General features: G+C 56.3%; 1 protein-coding gene across 1 annotated transcript in view; it reads right to left on the reverse strand.

Moving 5' to 3' along the window:
• The window catches only part of HDAC4 (histone deacetylase 4), a 286,639-nt gene that overhangs the window by 81,827 nt on the left and 185,992 nt on the right, over positions 1-18,820 (reverse strand). The window contains exons 5-7 of the mRNA XM_079924568.1: positions 15,406-15,556; positions 6,614-6,734; positions 435-556 (exon numbers count right to left, since the gene is read on the reverse strand). Coding sequence (XP_079780694.1) covers positions 435-556; positions 6,614-6,734; positions 15,406-15,556 — 394 coding nt within the window. The remainder of the gene's footprint in view (positions 1-434; positions 557-6,613; positions 6,735-15,405; positions 15,557-18,820) is intronic.

Here is an 18,820-nt window from a genome sequence, read left to right on the forward strand (position 1 = left end):
CATTCCCATTCCGTGAAGCAGGCGCCTGGCATCTCCCACGCGGCCCTGTGGCCGTGGGCTCCACCTGCCACCTCTGAGACCAGGGCAGCTGGCCCTCCGCAGCCCAGGCCCTCACTTCTCGGGGGCAAAGCTTCCGGAAACACCTCTCCTCCGGCCCCTGGCCTTCTGGCCGCCTTAACGCACGGCCCACGGCCCATCTGATTTTTCTTAAAAGGCGTTGCCGCTTAAACCACCACCGCTAGGAGAAAATCCAAGCGCCCTGGGAGCCCTGCTTGTGTCTGACACGCTTATCCTTCTGGTCCGTGAGGGAACTGCTGACGTAACCTGAGACGCGCACCTGAGGGGCCTCCCAGGACACGGTGAGCTCCCTCCTCGTACAGGTTCCCCTCCCCGCCTGGGACCCCCTCCCCGCCCGCTGCAGCCCCTGCACCGACCTGTCTTTCTGAGAGGAAAGTCATCTTTGGCGTCGTACATGCCCAGGACCGGGTGGCTGTAGGAGACCGACGCCCCGCTCTGGGGCGGGGAGCTCTGGTCCAGGGAGCTGTGCTGCGTCTTCCTGCAGAGAACGGGCAGGACAGAGTCTTAGTGACCCGCACGCACGGGCACACATGGCCGTGCAGAGGGAGCGCGCACGGGAGCCCTGCACAGGTCCCCACGACGCCGGTCCTTCCTCTGACGCGCCAGCCCAGCTCGCAGCCGGCCTCCTGGGCAGACTGGCCTCCTCTCTGGGGCAAGACTGAAACGACACAAAACCAACACTGAACAAGAGAACAGACGCCGACCGCAGCCTCCCCTGCCGGGCCCTCGGCGCCGGGGACAGCAGGCTGGCACGACCGCATGCCCGTGGTCCCGGCGCCTGGGCTCTGCACAGCCTCTTCCTCTCGGGTGTCTCCTGACTGGGTCTGTTCTCAGGCTGGCGGGGGCGGGGGGGGCGGGTTGTCACCACTGGCCACAGAGGGGACGGTCCTCAGGACACAGGGGACAGAGGGAGACAGGTGGGCTCCAGGTGCAAGGGACACAGGCGTGCCGGACGCAGCTGAGACCTGGCGGGGGACTTCGGGGACAGTGCTGGTGACGTCTGGTTCTTGAGGGCAGGAGCCACGTGGGGACTCCCTTCAGCAGAAGTGCCTTTACGGGGACGGTGGTCCCAGCCATCTCCCCTCCCCTGGGGAGGGAAGGGCTGGCGGCAACACCTCTGCCCTGGGAGCTGATTCATGAAATTTACTTGCTTTATGAGGGGCCGGGCACAACACAAAATCCTTGAAATGGCTGGACGGGGCGGCCGCCAGGAGGAGGCTGAACGTGGGGATCAGACCTCGGGAAGAGGAGGGTGCCGGCCGCGCCTGACCGTCAGCAAACGTTCTGGGGGCGCGGCCGCCTCTGCTCGGCCTCCTGGAGGCTCAGAAGGTGTAATGAATTCTGTGAGTCCCTAAACTGTGTAATCTGCTTAATGACGTGAAACGAATTTGCCAACTTACTTATGTGGAATTTGTTAGACTATTTATTTGAATACACAGTACTCCACATGTACGCACCTGGTGTTATTTGAATTAAGAATGCGAGCACTTAAATGCTTACAGGTGGATGTTTAAATATTTGAGAGCAAACCGGTGCAGAGAACGTGGTGATCACGGAGCCCAATCCCAGGATCCCAGCTGGCAGCATCATGGGAAGCGCCCAGAGAGCCCCGGAGAACCGCCCTGCCAGGCTGTGCACCCCCTCTGCCCAGGGCACAGCACCTCCCAATCGGGACGCATGTCAAGGGGGCCAGGGCCGGGGATCAGGGCCGGACCGGCCACCCTCACGCTGGCTGTGCCCTCTTCGTGTCGTGCCGCCAGGCCTCACCTCGGGGGGCCACCCGTGCACAACCCCGTTAGAGGTCTGAGGGCAACTCTCTCTGCATCTGACATCTTCAGGCCGCATCCTCCAGGGAGCATGGCCTTGGCCGGTCCCAAACCTCTCCTTCAGTGCCAAGTTCTAACCTGGGAAAGAGTTCACTTGCTCCTTCATAAGAAACATGGAAAGGCCTGTGTGTGTATTACATGATTTAAAAAAATAGACAATTATGATTAATAAAATATTATAGGTAATAATAACTCTTATAGTTATACTTTAATGGTAGAGTTTGTTTGTAATTAAGCCAGAAGTAGGAGAAGCTATTTGTTTAAGATTTTCTAATAGATTTTCTCTTCTGATTTGATCTCTTGAGTTGCTGTCAGTATTCAAATCCTCACTTTCTTGTCCAGCCTTAAAATGAGCTAGAACAGGAGGCAGCTGGCATGAATCTGCCTGTGTGCTGGCCTGAGAGCTCTCAGCAGACCTGCTCTGCGTCGTCCAAGAGTGTGTGGCCCAGAGTAGGCAGCCGGACTGATCCAGCTGGTACCAGCGCAGATGAACCCAGACGTCAAGAGGGACGCACGTCACGCACAGCAGCCTGGCTTCCCCAAACCGCGCAAAACCGAGGGAAACCAACTCATCACTAGATGCCCCGCGCTCAGGGCTCCCAAGGAAAACACAGGCCACCTGCCCTCCAGGGGTGGGGGGGCACCCGTCCCTCATCACACAGCCCAGGGCTCACACCTGCCCCCAGCAAGCAAGAGTCTGGACGTGTGAGCCAACGCCAAGTCCTGTCCCTGGCTGCATGCACACTTACACACACACACACACACACACACACACACACACGCATGCGCACACACACACCCGCCCCCCACCCTTGTACCCCGGGGGCAGAACCTGAATTGCCGCTCTCCTGTCTAACTCAGCCCCAACCAGAATCGTCTTCCAGGTTTTCAAGCCTTCATTCCCACCAGGGGAGGAAGCACAGGCGGCTGTGTCTGCTGTGACCCTGGCTGATGGGAGGGGCACCTTGTCTTAAAGACAATCCTTCCTGATGAAGATGGAAAAACAAATATGCCTTGTTTGCTTTCTAAACGTCCCTCTGATTGTAGTACAGAATAAAGCTAAACACAAGTTCGGCCATTTCAATTCTATCAACCATTGGCCTTTCCTATTACCTCAGATTTATGCAGGTGATTTAAAATAAATACAACTTGTAATCACTCACACCAGCGCTGTCCAAAGGAAGTAACACCGGCTACATGTGCAATTTAAAATTCTCTCACAGACATGTGCACACGAGCAAAAAGGAAGCAGTGAAATCAACTTCCGTGTTCTCCTTAACCCAATTTATCCCCAATCCTATCGTTTCAACATGTAATCAATCTAAAAAGTATTAATGAAATAGTCCCCGTTCTTTTTTCCCATGAGGCTCTGAGATCCAGCGTGTCTGACACTCACAGCTTGTCTCAATCTGAACAGCTCGCTTCAACGCCCTGGAGCCCACGTGGCTGGTGGCTGCCACACGGACAGCCACCACGGTCTCATATGATGAGCTTAAAGCTGGGGGTTTTCACACATGTACACCATGGAACCAGCACCCAGTAACGATACAGAGCAGCGCCGCCTTCACAGAAGGCCCACTGTCCTCTGGCAAGGGATCTCCACCCCCAGCCCCTGCCGCCTGGCTTCCTGTCACTACAGCTCAGCTGTGCTGACCCTAGAACTGCTGGCAAAGGCATCGCAATGCACAGACGCTGCGTCTTCGACCAAGCTTAATGTTTCTAGGTGTTGGCGGGCAGCCCTGGGCCTCGCTGAGCAGCAGACCAGGGAGCGGGTGCCCCTGTGTTTCACCACTCACCTGCTGGTGGGCACTCAGCTGCTTCCGTTCTCTGGCGATAATGAATAAAGCTGCTGTGACCATGGGGACACAAGTCTTTGCCCGGATGGAAGACTTTACTTCTCTTGGAGAAACACCTAGGAGCGTGGCCAGGTCATGGGGTGGGAGTATGTTTACCTTCATAGGAAACTGCCACGGTGGCTGTGCCACTTCAATCCCCACTGGCCACGTGTAGGGGTCCAGGGCCTCCACGCTTTGGCCAACACTGGGTTTGTTCAATTTCAAACCCACTGGGTGTGAGGGGGCACCTTGCTGCGCACTGCATTTCCCGGGTGACTCACCATCTTTTCATGTGCTTACTGACCATTTGCATCTTTATTTTGTGAGGTATCGGGTCACGTCTTTTGCCCATACTTTTTCAGGAGGTTGCCTGTTTTTTTGTTATTGACTTGTAGAAGCTCTTTATATGTTTTGGATCAAGTGCTCTGTCAGATACATGCATGGCGAATATTTTCTTCCTGCCTGCGCCCTGCCTTTTTATTTTCTTAAGGGTGGCTTTCAAAGAGTGAAAGTTTTACATTTTGATTAAGTTTATGTTTTTTGGTTTATGCTTGAAGATTTTAGTGTTTTAAGAAGTCTTTGCCTACCTCTTCCCCAAGGTCATGAAAACTTTTTCCTATGTTTCCTTCTGGAAGTTTTAACAACTTAGCTTTTACGTCAGGTCCATGACACTTAAGCTGACTGTCATGTGTGGCACGAAGCCAGGGTCAAGGTGCGGCTCTTCCCCATCAAGATTGGTTCTTTGCTGGATTGGTTTTCCAGCGAAGTTTTGCCTTCATGCAGCAAGTGAATGTGGTCCATGATCTGGTTTGGTTTTGGGTGACAGAACGAGAAAGGTGCCTAACCCAACACAAGCAAACCCATCCCTGGCTGACTCTGCTGAGACAAGTCCTTCCCCACTGCAGCCTGCACAGCCCAGTCCCCCGGGGAAGAGGGAGCGCCCCACGAAACGCTGGACCCGGGCAAGCAAGCCTCCGCCAGGTCTCAGCTGCCCTGCTCACCAGGGAGCGGCGTGTCAGCCCCTTCTGGCACCCTGCCCCCAGGCCTAGCCACCCTGCATGCCCCCACCTGCCCCTTCTCGGCTCCCAGGTGCTCCTTGCTGACCCTCCTCCCCAAAGTCCTTTCTCCCTTCCAACCTCCTGGCACGTGCAGCTCTGCGGAGACCACCCCTCCCCGGCAGCCGCCAGCACTTTCCCATCCTGCAGGCTCCGTCCTCCCCGTCATGTACAAGCACATCATCATGGCCTCTACTCCTGCCAGCCCGAACACCTCGCCCCACCACTCATGGGGTGTCCTGGGCCTCTACTCCTGCCAGCCCGAACACCTCACCCCTCACCCCACCACTCACGGGGTGTCCTGGGCCTCTACTCCTGCCAGCCCGAACACCTCGCCCCACCACTCACGGGGTGTCCTGGCACTGGCCGCCCCGATCTCTTCACATCACTGTGGCCACTGTCAGAGGACCCCAGTGTGGTCAACCATGACCTCTGCTCTCACCACCCAACCTCCTTTGGGCCCACAGCGCTCTTACCGCGGCTCCCGAAGCCCCCCAGCTGGGGATAGACCCTCTCCTGAAACGGCTCCTGGCATCCGACCCTCGGATCCCATCCCCTCCCCCATGGAGGATCGAGGAGCACCTCCTCACCCCTGCCCTACCGGCTACTCCTGGGTGGTGCCCACGTCCTCGCCCACCCGCCCACCCTACCTAACCCACTGCACTGCAGGGCGTCTGCCCGGCAACCTGCCCCAAAGGGGGAAACGGAGCTTTCCCACTGCAACACCCAGGGGGCTGCCACTAGCGGGGGAGACCACGGATCGGCGCCACCACATCGTGGGGCCCCCGGTGTGCTGCCCCAGAACCCTCCATCGCTCCGGGGCACGTGGCTGCTGTGCATGGCTTTTCGGGGGCCACCGCTGCCGTCGCTGCTCTGGGCGAGGCGTGCCGCTGGCTGAACGGCAGACAGCCTGCTCGTGCGAGCGCGGCCTGGGGGGCTGCAGACACTCGGAGCAGAGGTGGCCTCGGAACAGAGATGCCCTTCATGTTATACCACGATGACCAGCGTCATCTACTGAAGCAAACGGGTTCGTTCCAGTGGGATCTGGCGGCGTTTTGGCAGAACTGCTGCCCGTCTGGGGGCTCCAGAAGAGCTACATCCCCCAATGAATTAACGATGATCACATTTTCATTTATGAAAACTGCCCTGTGAGGTTTCTTCTAGAACAGAAAAAAGCCCTTGAAAAGTTGTAGAAACGTAGAGTCAAAGCGAAAATCTGAGGCACCTTTGACCATGGTTTAAAGCCACGTAACTTTGTCACTCGCTTCCAACTCGGCATGTGTCGACTGCCAGCCCTGCTGAGCCGCGCACAGGCCCAGAGGAAAGGGCCCCGGCACACGCGCATCCTCGCCACAAAGTGAAAGACCTCTTTGGCTTTCAGTTCTGAGCACGAACAAGGCACTTGGTGGTCTCTGTCCATTAAGCGGGCTCTGGGAGAGGGTTCTTAGTATAAAAACAATGAAAAGACCACAGGTGCTTTTGACTTGCCTGGGAATCAATAACACACCGGGTAGAAATTTGGGAGGTGCCTACGGACGATTTAGACCAGAGTTCCTTTTTAAGAGGTTCTTTCTGTGGCCAAAGAACTGCGTGAGAAGCCAAGAATAATGGTTAGGCACTGGCCCCACGAACGTCTCTTTAAGGTTTGTTTAAAGACAGGCCCCCTCCGCACCTGGACGACGCTGGTCTGACCACATGTGCTGCTGGCTCACGGAGTTTCTAATTCCACGCCCTCCAGGGGGAAGAACTGAGCCCCACTCCGGTCTACCCCCAGACCCCGTGCACCCGGGCGCAGGGGAGACCCGGCCCCTCCACTTACCCATACCAGTAGCGAGGGTCACTGGACATGCAGTGGTTCAGGTTCCGGTGGGCCAGCGCCTTCTTCTTATTGAGGACAAACTCCTGCAGCTTCATCTTCACTTCTGTGCTGGCCACAGCACCTGGCGCGGGACAAAGCAGAGGCGGGTGAGTCGCGGCTCTGCCCCAGGGGACCCTGAACCACGTGCCAGGAAAGGCAGGACAGGGATGGAGAGGGTGGGATTCCCATTCAGGACGCTGCCGACGCCAGAGAGCATCTCAAGGAAAAGAGACGGACGGGAGGGCTTGAAGGAAGAGAGCTTCTTCCCAGGAGTATTTTACGTAATTGCACCCTATTTAAAATGCAGCACAAAATCCTATTGTAACCTAACACGGACCCACTGCTGAAGGGAGTTCTAATCCTCTTACATAGAAGGAGGTCCTGAATCAGGCAGAGCAGCTGGGTGGTTTCTTTCTCGCTGCAGCAAGAAGGAACAGAGCCTCAGAGAAAAGGTGCCTGCGACCCGTGTGACAGGGATGAGGCGTGCCTCCCGGGACCTGGGCAGAGGGCAGGGGCAGGGCAGCTGGGGCCCTTTCCAGCCCTGTCAGGGGATGTTCCTGCTCTTCCCAGCCTACAGCCACCTACTGAGACAACGCGCATTTCACCAAGTCGGACTGAAGCTGAAATCTTGGGTTCTGTGTTTTTTTTCTGGTGGTCGTAGCGGTCGTTCACAGCCCCGTTAGAGAAAACTGGCCAATTTGAGAAACAGACACACACAACTAAAGTCCAAGCCCACCACGCTGACTCAAGGTCTGCCGGCACCTCACGTGTTTTCTTCAGAGCTGCAATCAGACTCCAGGGCACTTCGGACCCATCCTTCCATTAGAGACGGCGGTGAGTGTTTTCCCTGTTGTCACACAGAATTCAAACAGCATTTGTAATGGCGGGAAAACGCTTCACGAGGTGAGCGATGCAGAGTTTCCAAAACCCTTTCCCAACCGGGAGACACTTTTAGACATTTCCTTTTGTTGTTCTTGTTAGAAACCACGTCGTGTCAACATTTATAAGTAAATATCATCCCCCACGCTTAGGATTCTGTCCTCTGAAGAGATGAGCAAAATGCCTGCATCCAACAAAACGAGATTAACAGCCCCTGAAGCAGCTTCTAAGTTGTTTTCCAAAATGCCTCTATACATGACCACCAAGTGCAACCCCATTGGCCATAGACCAGGTACCCTGTGTCTCTATCAGTACTCAGGAGTACCACCTGACCCATGTCTCTATCTCTGATAATATTTGGGAGTACCACCTGACCCTTGTCTATCAATACTCAGGAGTACTACCTTCACCCTGTGTCTCTATCTAGTAGCACTCAGGAGTACCACCTGACCCACATCTCTATCTCTAATAGTATTTGGGAGTACCACCTGACCCTTGTCTATCGGTACTCGGGAGCACTACTTGCTGCAAATGAGAAGACCGCCTGGTTCCCTCTGCCAGGCCCTGACGGCCCCGGGGACGTACACTGGTTCTCCTCTCCAGTGATGCACCATTACGTCCTTGGCTCGCTTTTCTTCCAGAGTCTTCCTGTCGCGTGTGTGGTGCTGCTGTGGGTCTGTGTGTCCACTTTGGATGTGCAGCCTTCAGTGCGTGTGGCTTTTCTTCAGTGATACATCTACTGGCAGCCGCCACACGCTGGCGTGGTGCATTTAAGCCTCACACGAATGCTACAAGCACCACGTGGCCCGGGGGGGCTGCGCTGAGGGTGGACAGCGCCAGGCGAGGTTGTTCGGATGCTCGGTCTCGCCAGCGTCCCGGCTCCCGGCTCTGCGTTCTGCTTGCACATGCAAGGTCTGTCCTGGTCTCTCACTTCCCTTTAAAATGTGGATTATATTCTGAAGCTGTGAGATAACAGAAAACAGTGGTCTCTGCCCTGGTCCAGGCACAAAGCTCCTAAAACGCTTGCAATTCCCTAAGGGATCAGAGCATGAGAAGCAGCTCTTGTTCTCATGGGGCTCCTGGGTGGGGGATGGTCACCAGGAACACCAAGCCTTGACGAGAAGCTTGGCATTCTCAGCTCCACCCTCACGCTCCAGAGTGGGGAGAGGGGCTGTAAGCGGAGTTAGTAATGGATCACACCCACGTGAGGAAGCCTCCACAAAACCCCAACTGTACGCAGTTCAGAGAGCTTCCGGGTTGGTGAGCACATCTGCACTGGGAGGGGGACCCCGACCCCACGGAGACAGAGTCTCCTGTGTCTGGGACCCTCCCAGACCTCACCCTCGGTATCTCTTTATCTGGCTGTTCACCTTCCTATGGGACTGAGTCCTGAACCTGCGAGATCTGATGCTTGCTCTGGGGAGATAGTGTCAGAATTGAGTGAAACTGTAGGACACCACCCGGTGTTGCAGAGAATTGCCTGTTATGGGGAAATCCTACACGTCCGGTGACCAGAGGTGTCAGGAGTGAAGTGCTCTGTGGGAGCGTGGTGTCTACGTAAGGCTGAAGGAGAAACATGAGACGAGAGAGCTGCGTTTTCCCAGCACTGGAAGGAAAAGACTTAAGTTTTTCCTAATTCAGATGTTCCAGTGCTTGTTTTTATGGCGTCTATTCTAGTTTATCCATTGTGATTTTTTTCCATTTCCTGGAAGCTTTGAATTGGATCTTTTCACTGGTTTGGGAAACAATCAGTTTCATTTTATCCTTGTTTTTCTGGTGTTGGATTTTCATTCATTTAGTGGTTTTCTATTATTTTTCTTTCACATTTCACTCTGATGTATGACATGAATTTTGGTGTATAAGACTCTACAGGTATTTTGAGAAATTGCTCATAAATTGTTAACATCATTAGAGAAATATCTTTCTCGTCACCTTTATCCAATTCCAAACATAACTGTTATCATTCGCGAGTTGAATCTCTGTCTATAAATAGGTCTGCTTAAAGGCAGCATCCCACTGTGGCCGTTTCATGATGGACTTCAGGGTCAGGCAGAACAAACCCCTCGGGAACAGGGTCCTCCACGCTGCAGAGGGACCTGAACTAGACCAGCCAGGCACGAAGTGCCCTAAACCGAGTCCAGGGCGCATCTGGAAGGGTCCGTCGGGACACACGGGCTGTTGTCTCAGGCCTTCTCGGCGTCCAAGGAGACAACTCATCATCTCTTGAGCAGGGAGGCTTGCCCGAGCTCCATGTGCTATGTGACGTTTGCATGTGGGTGCACCAGCCAGTAGGCAGAGCAGCCCAGACCCAGCGACACCCAGCACGAAGGGCCACGGGAGTGGTGACCAGAGCAGGCGGTGGGAAGTGACTGGAGGTATAAACTCGCACCTCCGCTTCTGAGCAAGGCCCCTGGGTTCCCTCCAAATGCAGCCAGGGCTGGACTTGGACCGTCCTGAACACTTTCAGCCTGTCTGTCTCGTCTGAAAAATCACACTCGTGGAAACACTGAAATCTGTGTATAACGTGCCTGACACGCAGCCCCCGGCATTCCTGACGGCCTCTCGGCCCCAGGCGGACACCTGACAAAATACGCAAAGTGTGGACCGTGTCACAACACAAAGTGCCCCCCAACCAGGGAGTGGAGGGGGTGGTGCGGGAGGCAGGGAACGGGGCGCACAGGGGGCCCTTTACAGCAGGGAGTGGGCAAGGTAGGTTCAACCCCGCCAGGAAAGAAGCGGGAGCCAGATGAGGGGCTTGGTGTCTGGCTCCAGTGCGCTGGCAGTGCGGGGAGGGGGCAAGGTCAACGAGGTCAACACGACCCAGAGGGCCCGTCTGAGGAGCTGACCCTCAGGTCCTTCTGAAAGGACCGGAAGGAGTAAATGATGCAAAGCAGGGTTCTCGGGGGGCAGGAGCCGGCAGGCTGGGGGTCAGCTGGCCCGACCTGCTCAGAAAGCCCCCTTGACGTGAAGGCACCCTGCCCTGCAGAGCGAGCCACGCTGAGGAAGAGCTCACTCTCCCTGCTTTGGCCACACCCCAGGCTCACACCATGGGCTCCTGAGCTCCAAGAAGGGACAAGGACAGACGCCCAGTTCCAGCAGGGAGGGCACGTGCTCGATAAGTGCAGAGACGGGCAAGGGCAGCTGCCCTGTCCGGGGGGACGCTGGCCCATCCCTGGCGGGGGCTGAGGAGGCACTCCAAGGCACCTGCTGGGCTGGGAGGTGGACAGTACCCTTGTCCCCTGGGCCGCCTGCAGGGCCCTCACAGGAGGAGGTGTGCCTGAGGGGTCCCCGGGCGGTCACGGACACACGCGGCCCTCAGCCAGCTCTAGGGTGGGTGAGTGCACCTTGCCAGGCTCTTATGGAGTCAGAAGAAAACAAACCCACGTCCCCACACCCTGACTTCCTTCCCCATAAAATGACCCGGAAGCTTCCTTGACAGGGAGAGAATTCCCAACGGAAGACGCTGATTTTCATCCTCGTCATTCTAGTTACATACCCGCCTCTCAAAAGACTTCTTCACTTTAAGTGAAACTTCCAGCATCAACAAAACACCTTCAGTAGATTAATAAATACCAAATGTTTCCATCTTTACTTAAAAAAATCAATTCCTGTCGATGATCATTTATTCATTTGACAGGCTTTACAGAGAACGTACTGTGTGCCAGCACTGAACCAGCCAGCGGGGCTGGAGGTAAATAAAAGCCCCGGGGAGCGATCAGAGGACGAGCCCTGGAGGGAGCCCAGGAAGGGAAGGGGGATCTGGGCGGGGCCCACCTGCTGGGGACAGAGACCCGGGGCTCAGCGGCCCCGGAGGCCCTGCAGCATGTGACACCAGACCCGAGTAGGGACACATCTCCCAGGTTTGCGCCTCTGAGGAACGCGCGACTTCCCCAGCAAACGGGGCAAAGAACTTCTCTTGGGGTCCGGTGTTCCATCTTTTATCTCCACCCTTTTGAGACATTTTTTAGATAAAGTGAACGACTTCCCTCAAGCAGTGGCACCTTCTTCCCCAACAGGCTGTACCTGTAACTAACAGTGAAAAACACGTAGCTGTATTAGTTCCAAACTGCCCAGAGGGCGAAGACTTGTCTTCCGTTGGATTTTTCCTTTCGATATGATTTAAAGACAGTGTATCATGGAGTCTTAAACACGGTTAATTTAAATAAAACTGACTGAAGATGAGTGTTCGTGCTGAACAAGATGAAAATTGCCATAAACTCTAAGAAGTCACTGTTTTACCAAATCAACAGCATTCATTGGTATCGATAAGTACAAGAAGGGGCTTCCCCGGTGGCGCAGTGGCTGAGAGTCTGCCTGCCGATGCGGGGGACGTGGGTTCGTGCCCCGGTCCGGGAGGAACCCACATGCCGCGGAGCGGCTGGGCCCGTGAGCCATGGCCGCTGAGCCTGCGCGTCCGGAGCCTGCGCTCCGCAACGGGAGAGGCCACAACAGTGAGAGGCCCGCGTACCGCAAAAAAAAAAAAAAAAAAAAGTACAAGAAAGCTGCAGAATTACTTAAAAGTACAGTAAATGTTAAGTGTAACAAAACTTTTGATTAAATATTCAAAAAGAAATTCATTTTTAAAAAAAACCAAGAAACTAAACAACGGAAGCTCTGCACTGCCTTTTCAAACGCTTACAAAGTGGAGATGCTGAACGCCACGCACGCGCTCCCCGCCCCACGCTCTGTAAGCTGCACAAACAAGACTCTCGTTCATCGGTGAGGCCCCACGCACTCAGAAGCCCAAGCGGTGTCCAGCGCGCGGCCTGCCAGGCCTGCCTTCTCTGAAGGCCACACTCTGAGGGCTGCACAGCTGACGCAAGCATGCCAAGGACCCAACTGTACACAGTCCGTTATTAATAATAAAACCCGACCACCCAAACCCACAAGCTGAAAACCGCCAGGGCTGCCACTGGGACCAGCTTGGAGGGGAGCAGAGAACATTCCTTCGCCCCGTCAAGGGCCTGCTCAGCAGGCAGCAGAAGTCGTTTTTTACTTTAAACGTGTTTTCTGAAGTCAAATCTTTTCATATTTTGTGAGGCTGAAGACGTTATTTTTATTGGAACTTTCTGGCCAACTAGGAGGAGTTACTGTAGACCAAGCTGGTGAACTGGGGTTTGCCGGCACGCCGGGCGCACAGCAACTCGCCGATCCTAGCAATCTAAACCCTCCATCCTCTGTAAACAAGCATTCCCTCGCTCCAAAGAAAAGCACGTGGACGAGGCACCCTGAGGGGAGGGCAAGGAACAGGGGTCGGGCAGGGAGCGGGGCCACGTCAGGGCCAGGTGCGCGGGGCTCAGCAGGTGCGCCTTAGCTCTGGACCCACGCACCATCCTGCCCGCAGCAGAGCCCCTCCCGAGGGCACCTGTGAGGACCGGGGTGCTGTCGTCCACGGGGCAGCTTCTATGGAAGCCACAGAGGGAGACCACTGAGCCGCCAAGACGCTCAGGCCCCTAACCCGGAGAGAGGACATGGACCCCGACCCTGGTTCTCAGCCTCCATTGCACCTTAGAGTCGTCCCAGGAGTTTTAGAAATGAGAGCACAGGCACCTGTCCTCTGCTCCAGATCAGTGCGTCACGACTGGGGGGCTGGTTCCTGACACCGTGCGCTACAGGCTCAGGTGTGGTCAGCGCCCTGGCCGCACCCTCAGCGCAAAGCAAGTGGTAGTGAGACCAGCTTGGCTGTGTGGACCAGCTGGGCAGGTGGCAGGCGGATGCCACGGGAGCCAGCAGGCCAGGGAGTGAGAGCCGTGAGTGTGATGGACCCCACCTGGCACATCAGCCCGCTGCGGGGCCGCAAGGTGGCCCACAGACCAAGGTGCAAGCAGCCAACCCAAACGTGCAATTCCGCTTCTCCCGAGGCCTTTCCGTCCTCGTTTCTGGAATCTCGACTGTGGGCCATCACTGAGCCTGTCCATCACCATCTCACCAAACTGTTGTGATCCAACGAGATGCACCATTCAGATTTAGTAATTACTTTCAAATACTAATAGAAAAATCAGATTTCACGTGGAATAAAAACTCTCTTGACCTGCTTTCTAAATTGAAACTCTATCAGTTAAAGTGAAAATACATTTAAAGTGTATTTATTTCAAGAGTGAAAAGCTGTGGTAACTGTTGGCAAAGCTGTTAATTTTATGTATAAAAACAACTAAGGACGTACAAATACTGGGTTCAAGAGGTTGGAGTAGAAGGATGTGCGCTCACTACCTCTTGCGAGAGCACTGGCGTCACAACTAACGGCTGAACAATCAACGACAGGAAGACACTGGAACTCACCAGAAAGGATGCCCCACATCCGAAGACAAAGGAGAAGGTGCAGTGAGACGGTAGGAGGGGCGCAGTCACAGCAAAATCAAATCCCATAACCGCTGGGTGGGTGAGTTACAAACTGGAGAACATTTATACCACAGAAGTCCACCCACGGGAGAGAAGGTCCTGAGCCCCACGTCAGGCTTCCCAACCTGGGGGTCCGGCAATGGAGGAGGAATTCCCAGAGAATCAGACTTAGAAGGCTAGCGGGATTTGATTGCAGGGCTAACCATTTTCAGTAGTTGAGGATAAAGAATTTTTGAGGTTTTTTGAGGTTAATATGTACTGGTAGGGGGCTTCGCTGGTGGCACAGCGGTTAAGAATCTGCCTGCCAATGCAGGGGACACGGGTTCGAGCCCTGGTCTGGGAAGATCCCACACGCCACGGAGCAACTAAGCCCGTGAGCCACAACTACTGAGCCTGCGCGTCTGGAGCCCGTGCTCCGCGATGGTAGAGGCCGCGACAGTGAGAGGCCCGCGCACCGCGATGAAGAGTGGCCCCCGCTCGCCGCAACTGGAGAAAGCCCTCGCACAGAACCGAAGACCCAACACAGCCAAAAATAAATAAATATGTACTGGTCAAGTGCCTAAAGTTCTAGTTTTACTCATGGGCACAGGCAGAGTAAATCACCATACAGTCACGACATCAAATCCCGACCCAGGAGAGAAATGCACGTCGTGACTTACTGACACGCGGGATTAACAGAAGGCCAGTGCGTTCACCTGAGCTCTGAGGTCTTGGGCAGAAAGGACCAGAGCCTGGGGATGTGAGAGTGGGTTCACTCGCCCCCCTTAGGTCCTGGGGGTATCGCTGCAAACGACAAACTACCAAAACAAAGGGGCCCAAATACACACGAGGGAGTGTTTGTTCAGCCACAGCCTGGGAGGGACACGGCACCCTGCGGGTGGAATGCCGAACCGCGTCCATCCTTTCGTGCGAGCCCCAGGAGCTCTGCCTGGCGCCGACATGGGGAATTCCGCCTAATTTTCAAAGGGGGAACGGCACCCAGAGGAGTCCCCTGGCTAAGATCCAGTTGGGTGTCTCCTGGAGGATAACAGACCAGGCTGGTCTTTGCACAAGCACGGCCGCAATGGAAAGAAAAAACTGGGGTCAAAGGGCAAATGTGCCACCTGAGAGGTGGGTCATCGTGTCTCCTCCCAGTCCAGGGGCGTCCTAGCAGCTGCCACCTGGTGTTGGGTGCTCACTGACGCCCTCAAAACAAAACAGCTTTGAAGAGGTTAAGGCTGAACATAGGTGAGGCTCACTATGCTTCTGGGGTGCTTTCTGGTTCTTAGTATCTTTTCAGCCCACGAGGAGTCTGCAAACACTCCTGCAAATGCTTAAGTCAAACCCAAAGTGGGGCTGCATGCCCCCTGCAGCTCCCAAGTGAAGACAGAGCTGCGGACCAGCCCTGAGGCTGGGGCGCCCAGAAGCACAGCCCCGGGAGGGACACCAGCCAGGCGGCTCCTGCCCCAGCTCCGCTTCTGGGGCCTGGGCCGCAGGGAGAGCCGCCTGGCGAGGGCGCCCACGCCGCCAACCCGCCGGCTCCGCCACGCACTCACTCTCTTTGCCTTTCTCCTTGTGCTTGAGCTGCTGCAGCTTCTGCTCCCGCTGCTGCTTCGCCAGCTCCTGCTCTTGGCGGTGTCTCTCCAGCTTCCGCTGATGCTCCAGCAGCTCCTGCTGGTGCTTCACGGCCAGCAGCTCCTGCTGTTGCTGCGGGCAGGGAGGGAGGAGACAGAGACGGTCAGAGCCTCGCCCCGAAGCAAGACGACGAGACAGACACACACGCGAGAAGGTCGGCAGAGGGCCAGCCCGTCCCCGCGCCGCTGTGGCCGTGGGGACCTCGCGCCCTGCGCACGGCCCGCATCTCCAAGGAGGTCCCCTCGTTCAGTCTGTCCAGGAAGCAGGGCTGCTCGGGGATGTCTCCTAACCACTCCACGCTAAATGCCAAAAATGAAAATAAAAATGACCGAATCGCTAGAAGAAAATACGCCTGAAGATTTGCGCAATCTCGTACGCTGGGAATGCCTTTTGGAGACGACGCAGAAGCACGGAATGGTGGGGCAGCTTCGGGAAACTGTCTGGCCCATCCTTACGAGGCTAAACACACCCCACGCGAGACCCAGCAACCCCACGGCCACGACTGGCCCAAGAGACACGGAAACACATCTGTGCAAAGCCCTGCACGGGACTGTGCGTGGCAGCTGTGCGCACGGCAGCCCAGACCGACACACCCCAGACGTCCCTCAGACGTGAACCCAGCGGCAGAAGTGTGTGTCTGTACGTGAGAATCCCACCCGGCAATGAAAAAGAATAAACCGCACATACGGGAAAAAACACGCATGGGCTGCAAGACAAGCGAAGCGAGCGGGTCCGGCGTCGACAGGGCTGTGGGATACGGGCCAGAGAAGAGTCAACATGCAAAGGGTCTATTCACACGAAGTTCTGGAACAGGAAATCCTAAGACGTGGTGATAAAAATCAGAAGAAGGCAGCTTCTTGGGTGAGGCAGGAAGATGAGGCAGGAGGGAGCTGTGTAGGGTGTGGACTGCCTGACAGAGACGGCATTTGCTCAGATGCTCAGGACTGTCGAAGCGCGGCGGACAGACACTCAAGGCCCGTGCGTTTCATCGTGTGTAAATGATATCACGTATTTTCAGAAATGACATAATTGACAACATAAAAAGTTACCTTCCTAATAAATACTGTAAACAAAATTAAAATGCAAAAGATGAATGAGGAAACCTCTGTGCAGTGTTCGCAGCACAGAGATGGCCGTGGTAAGTTACTAAGGCTACGGTAAGCAGCCCCTAAGAAGGTGAGCAAAAAGACCAAGAGATTCACCAAAAAGTGGTTCAAAATAAATGGGGGACAAGGGCTCAAGCTCACCAGCAATCAAATCCCACTGTCACTTATCGCCCTGGAAAAGCTGAGAAAGAACGAGCCGGCCAGCGCGGACCAGGGCTGCGGGAAAGGCTCAATTACGCCGACACGCCGGACACCGGTTTTCCTCAAACCTCAACCAGCAAAAGCCCCCGGGGGGTGGTCTGTGCTGCCTCCTCCCGCCCCACGGCTCCTCCATCCCCGTGTCTGCCCCCTCGCTCTCTCTCTCGCTGTCTGTCTCTGTCCCCCTCTCTGCCCATCCCTCTCTCTCGCTGTCTGTCTCTGTCCCCCTCTCTGCCCATCCCTCTCTCTCGCTGTCTGTCTCTGTCCCCCTCTCTGCCCATCCCTCTCTCTCTCTCGCTGTCTCTGCCCCCTCTCTGCCTATCCCTCTCTCCCTCTCAGTCTGTCTCTGTCCCCCCTCTGCCCATCCCTCTCTCTCTCTCTCTCTCTCTCTTGCTGTCTGTCTCTGTCCCCCCCTCTGCCTACCCCTCGCTCTCCCTTTCAGTCTGTCTCTGTCCCCCTCTCTGCCCATCCCTCTCTCTCTCTCTCGCTGTCTCTGCCCCCTCTCTGCCTATCCCTCTCTCCCTTTCAGTCTGTCTCTGTCCCCCTCTCTGCCTACCCCTCGCTCTCCCTCTGTCTCCCTGCACCTGCCCCTCGCTCTGCCTGTCTCCCCACCCCCGCCTGCCCCCGCTCTCCAAGGCTCTGGCCACGCGCACTTGCCACCATGGAAGGACCTGAGTGGGGTCAGCCTGGCTGCCCACACCCTCCACCCCGGCCACCTGCACGGAGCCGCCCTCGTCCACGGCACCTTCCAGGGGGCCCCCCGTGTCCCCCTCGCTGCTGGGCGGGGCGGGGCGGGGCGGGCCCGCCCCCTCCCTGTCCCCGGGTGGAGGGACGGGCTGGGGGGGAGCCAGCAATCTGTCACCCAAGAGGCCCCGGGACTCTCCGTCGAGAACGCTTCACCGACGAGCGAGCTCCCTGTCATGGACCACGCGTGTGAGACACAGCACGACTGAAACAGCTTGTGGCCGCTCCCGGGGACCGCGGCAGACACCTCCCTGCGGCCCCGCTGGCCCACGTGGGAGCCTCCGCAGACGGCATGGCCGGCCTCCCGGCCCTGCTGCAGTGGAAGGGACCTGAGAGCAGGGCCCCTACGGAGCCTGGCGGGCTGGTCAGACCTGTGCCCACACGCGCAGCAGGGGACCCACGGCCCTGCCCACAAGCCCTGCCGCGAAGGGGAGGGGGTTCCTTTCCAGCTGGGACCACAGGGACAGAATGGCAGAGAGGTGGGTGCAGCTAAGCCCAAAACCCGCGCAGGAGGGAGGGAGAGGGAGGCGGCCGCGGACCACCCAGAGGAGCCAGTGTCCGGACCCCGCGCAGCAGCTCGCACCTCCCGCGGGTGACTCTGCTCCTCTGCCGTTTCCCAGACTCTGCGTCATGCAGCAGGGCGTGCAGGGGCGTGGCCGCCAGGAGTGGGTACACCCAGCTCAGCACCCACCCGTGGCGTCCCTGCACACTGAGTGCCACTGCTGAGAGCTGTCTGTGGAAAACAAAATTACCTTCCCAAAACCCGGCTAATATATTTTGCTAATATATTTCAAAACAGTGATGTTTTCTTCTCTTTTAAAAGGAAAACCGAATGACACCACTGGGAAAGAAGAGTAAATGAGGTGGGGCTGAACCATGTCCCTTGTTATCATTAGTTTTCTTCCAGGAGGCAGTACTCAGAGCTGCACTACCTGCTCTTCTCAGAACAGGGTCGCACACCGAGGAAGGTGCCTCTGCCAGAAGAACTTGTTGATCCGTACGGATTCAGAGAATCCTGCCTGGGGGCCCCATGGCTGTGTCTGTGGGCAAAGGCCCCTAGCGGCTGTCACCAGGCCACCGCCCACCGCTCTGGGATTCCGCCCGCGTGGCCAGCCTCCAGAGGCGGACGACTCAGAGGGCTGCCTGGTCAGGAAGCCAAGGCCGTGTCCTGAACAACGGATCTCGGAAGGAAGAACCTCGCCCCCGTGGCATTCCCTGCACCCCCAGACTGCCTTAGGTACAGCCCCGGGTTCCCTTAAAGCTGCTCAGTGCTCATTTAACGTGTAAA

This window comes from Stenella coeruleoalba (assembly GCF_951394435.1).
Source record: "Stenella coeruleoalba genome assembly, chromosome: 6".
NCBI classification, from domain to species: domain Eukaryota; kingdom Metazoa; phylum Chordata; class Mammalia; order Artiodactyla; family Delphinidae; genus Stenella; species Stenella coeruleoalba.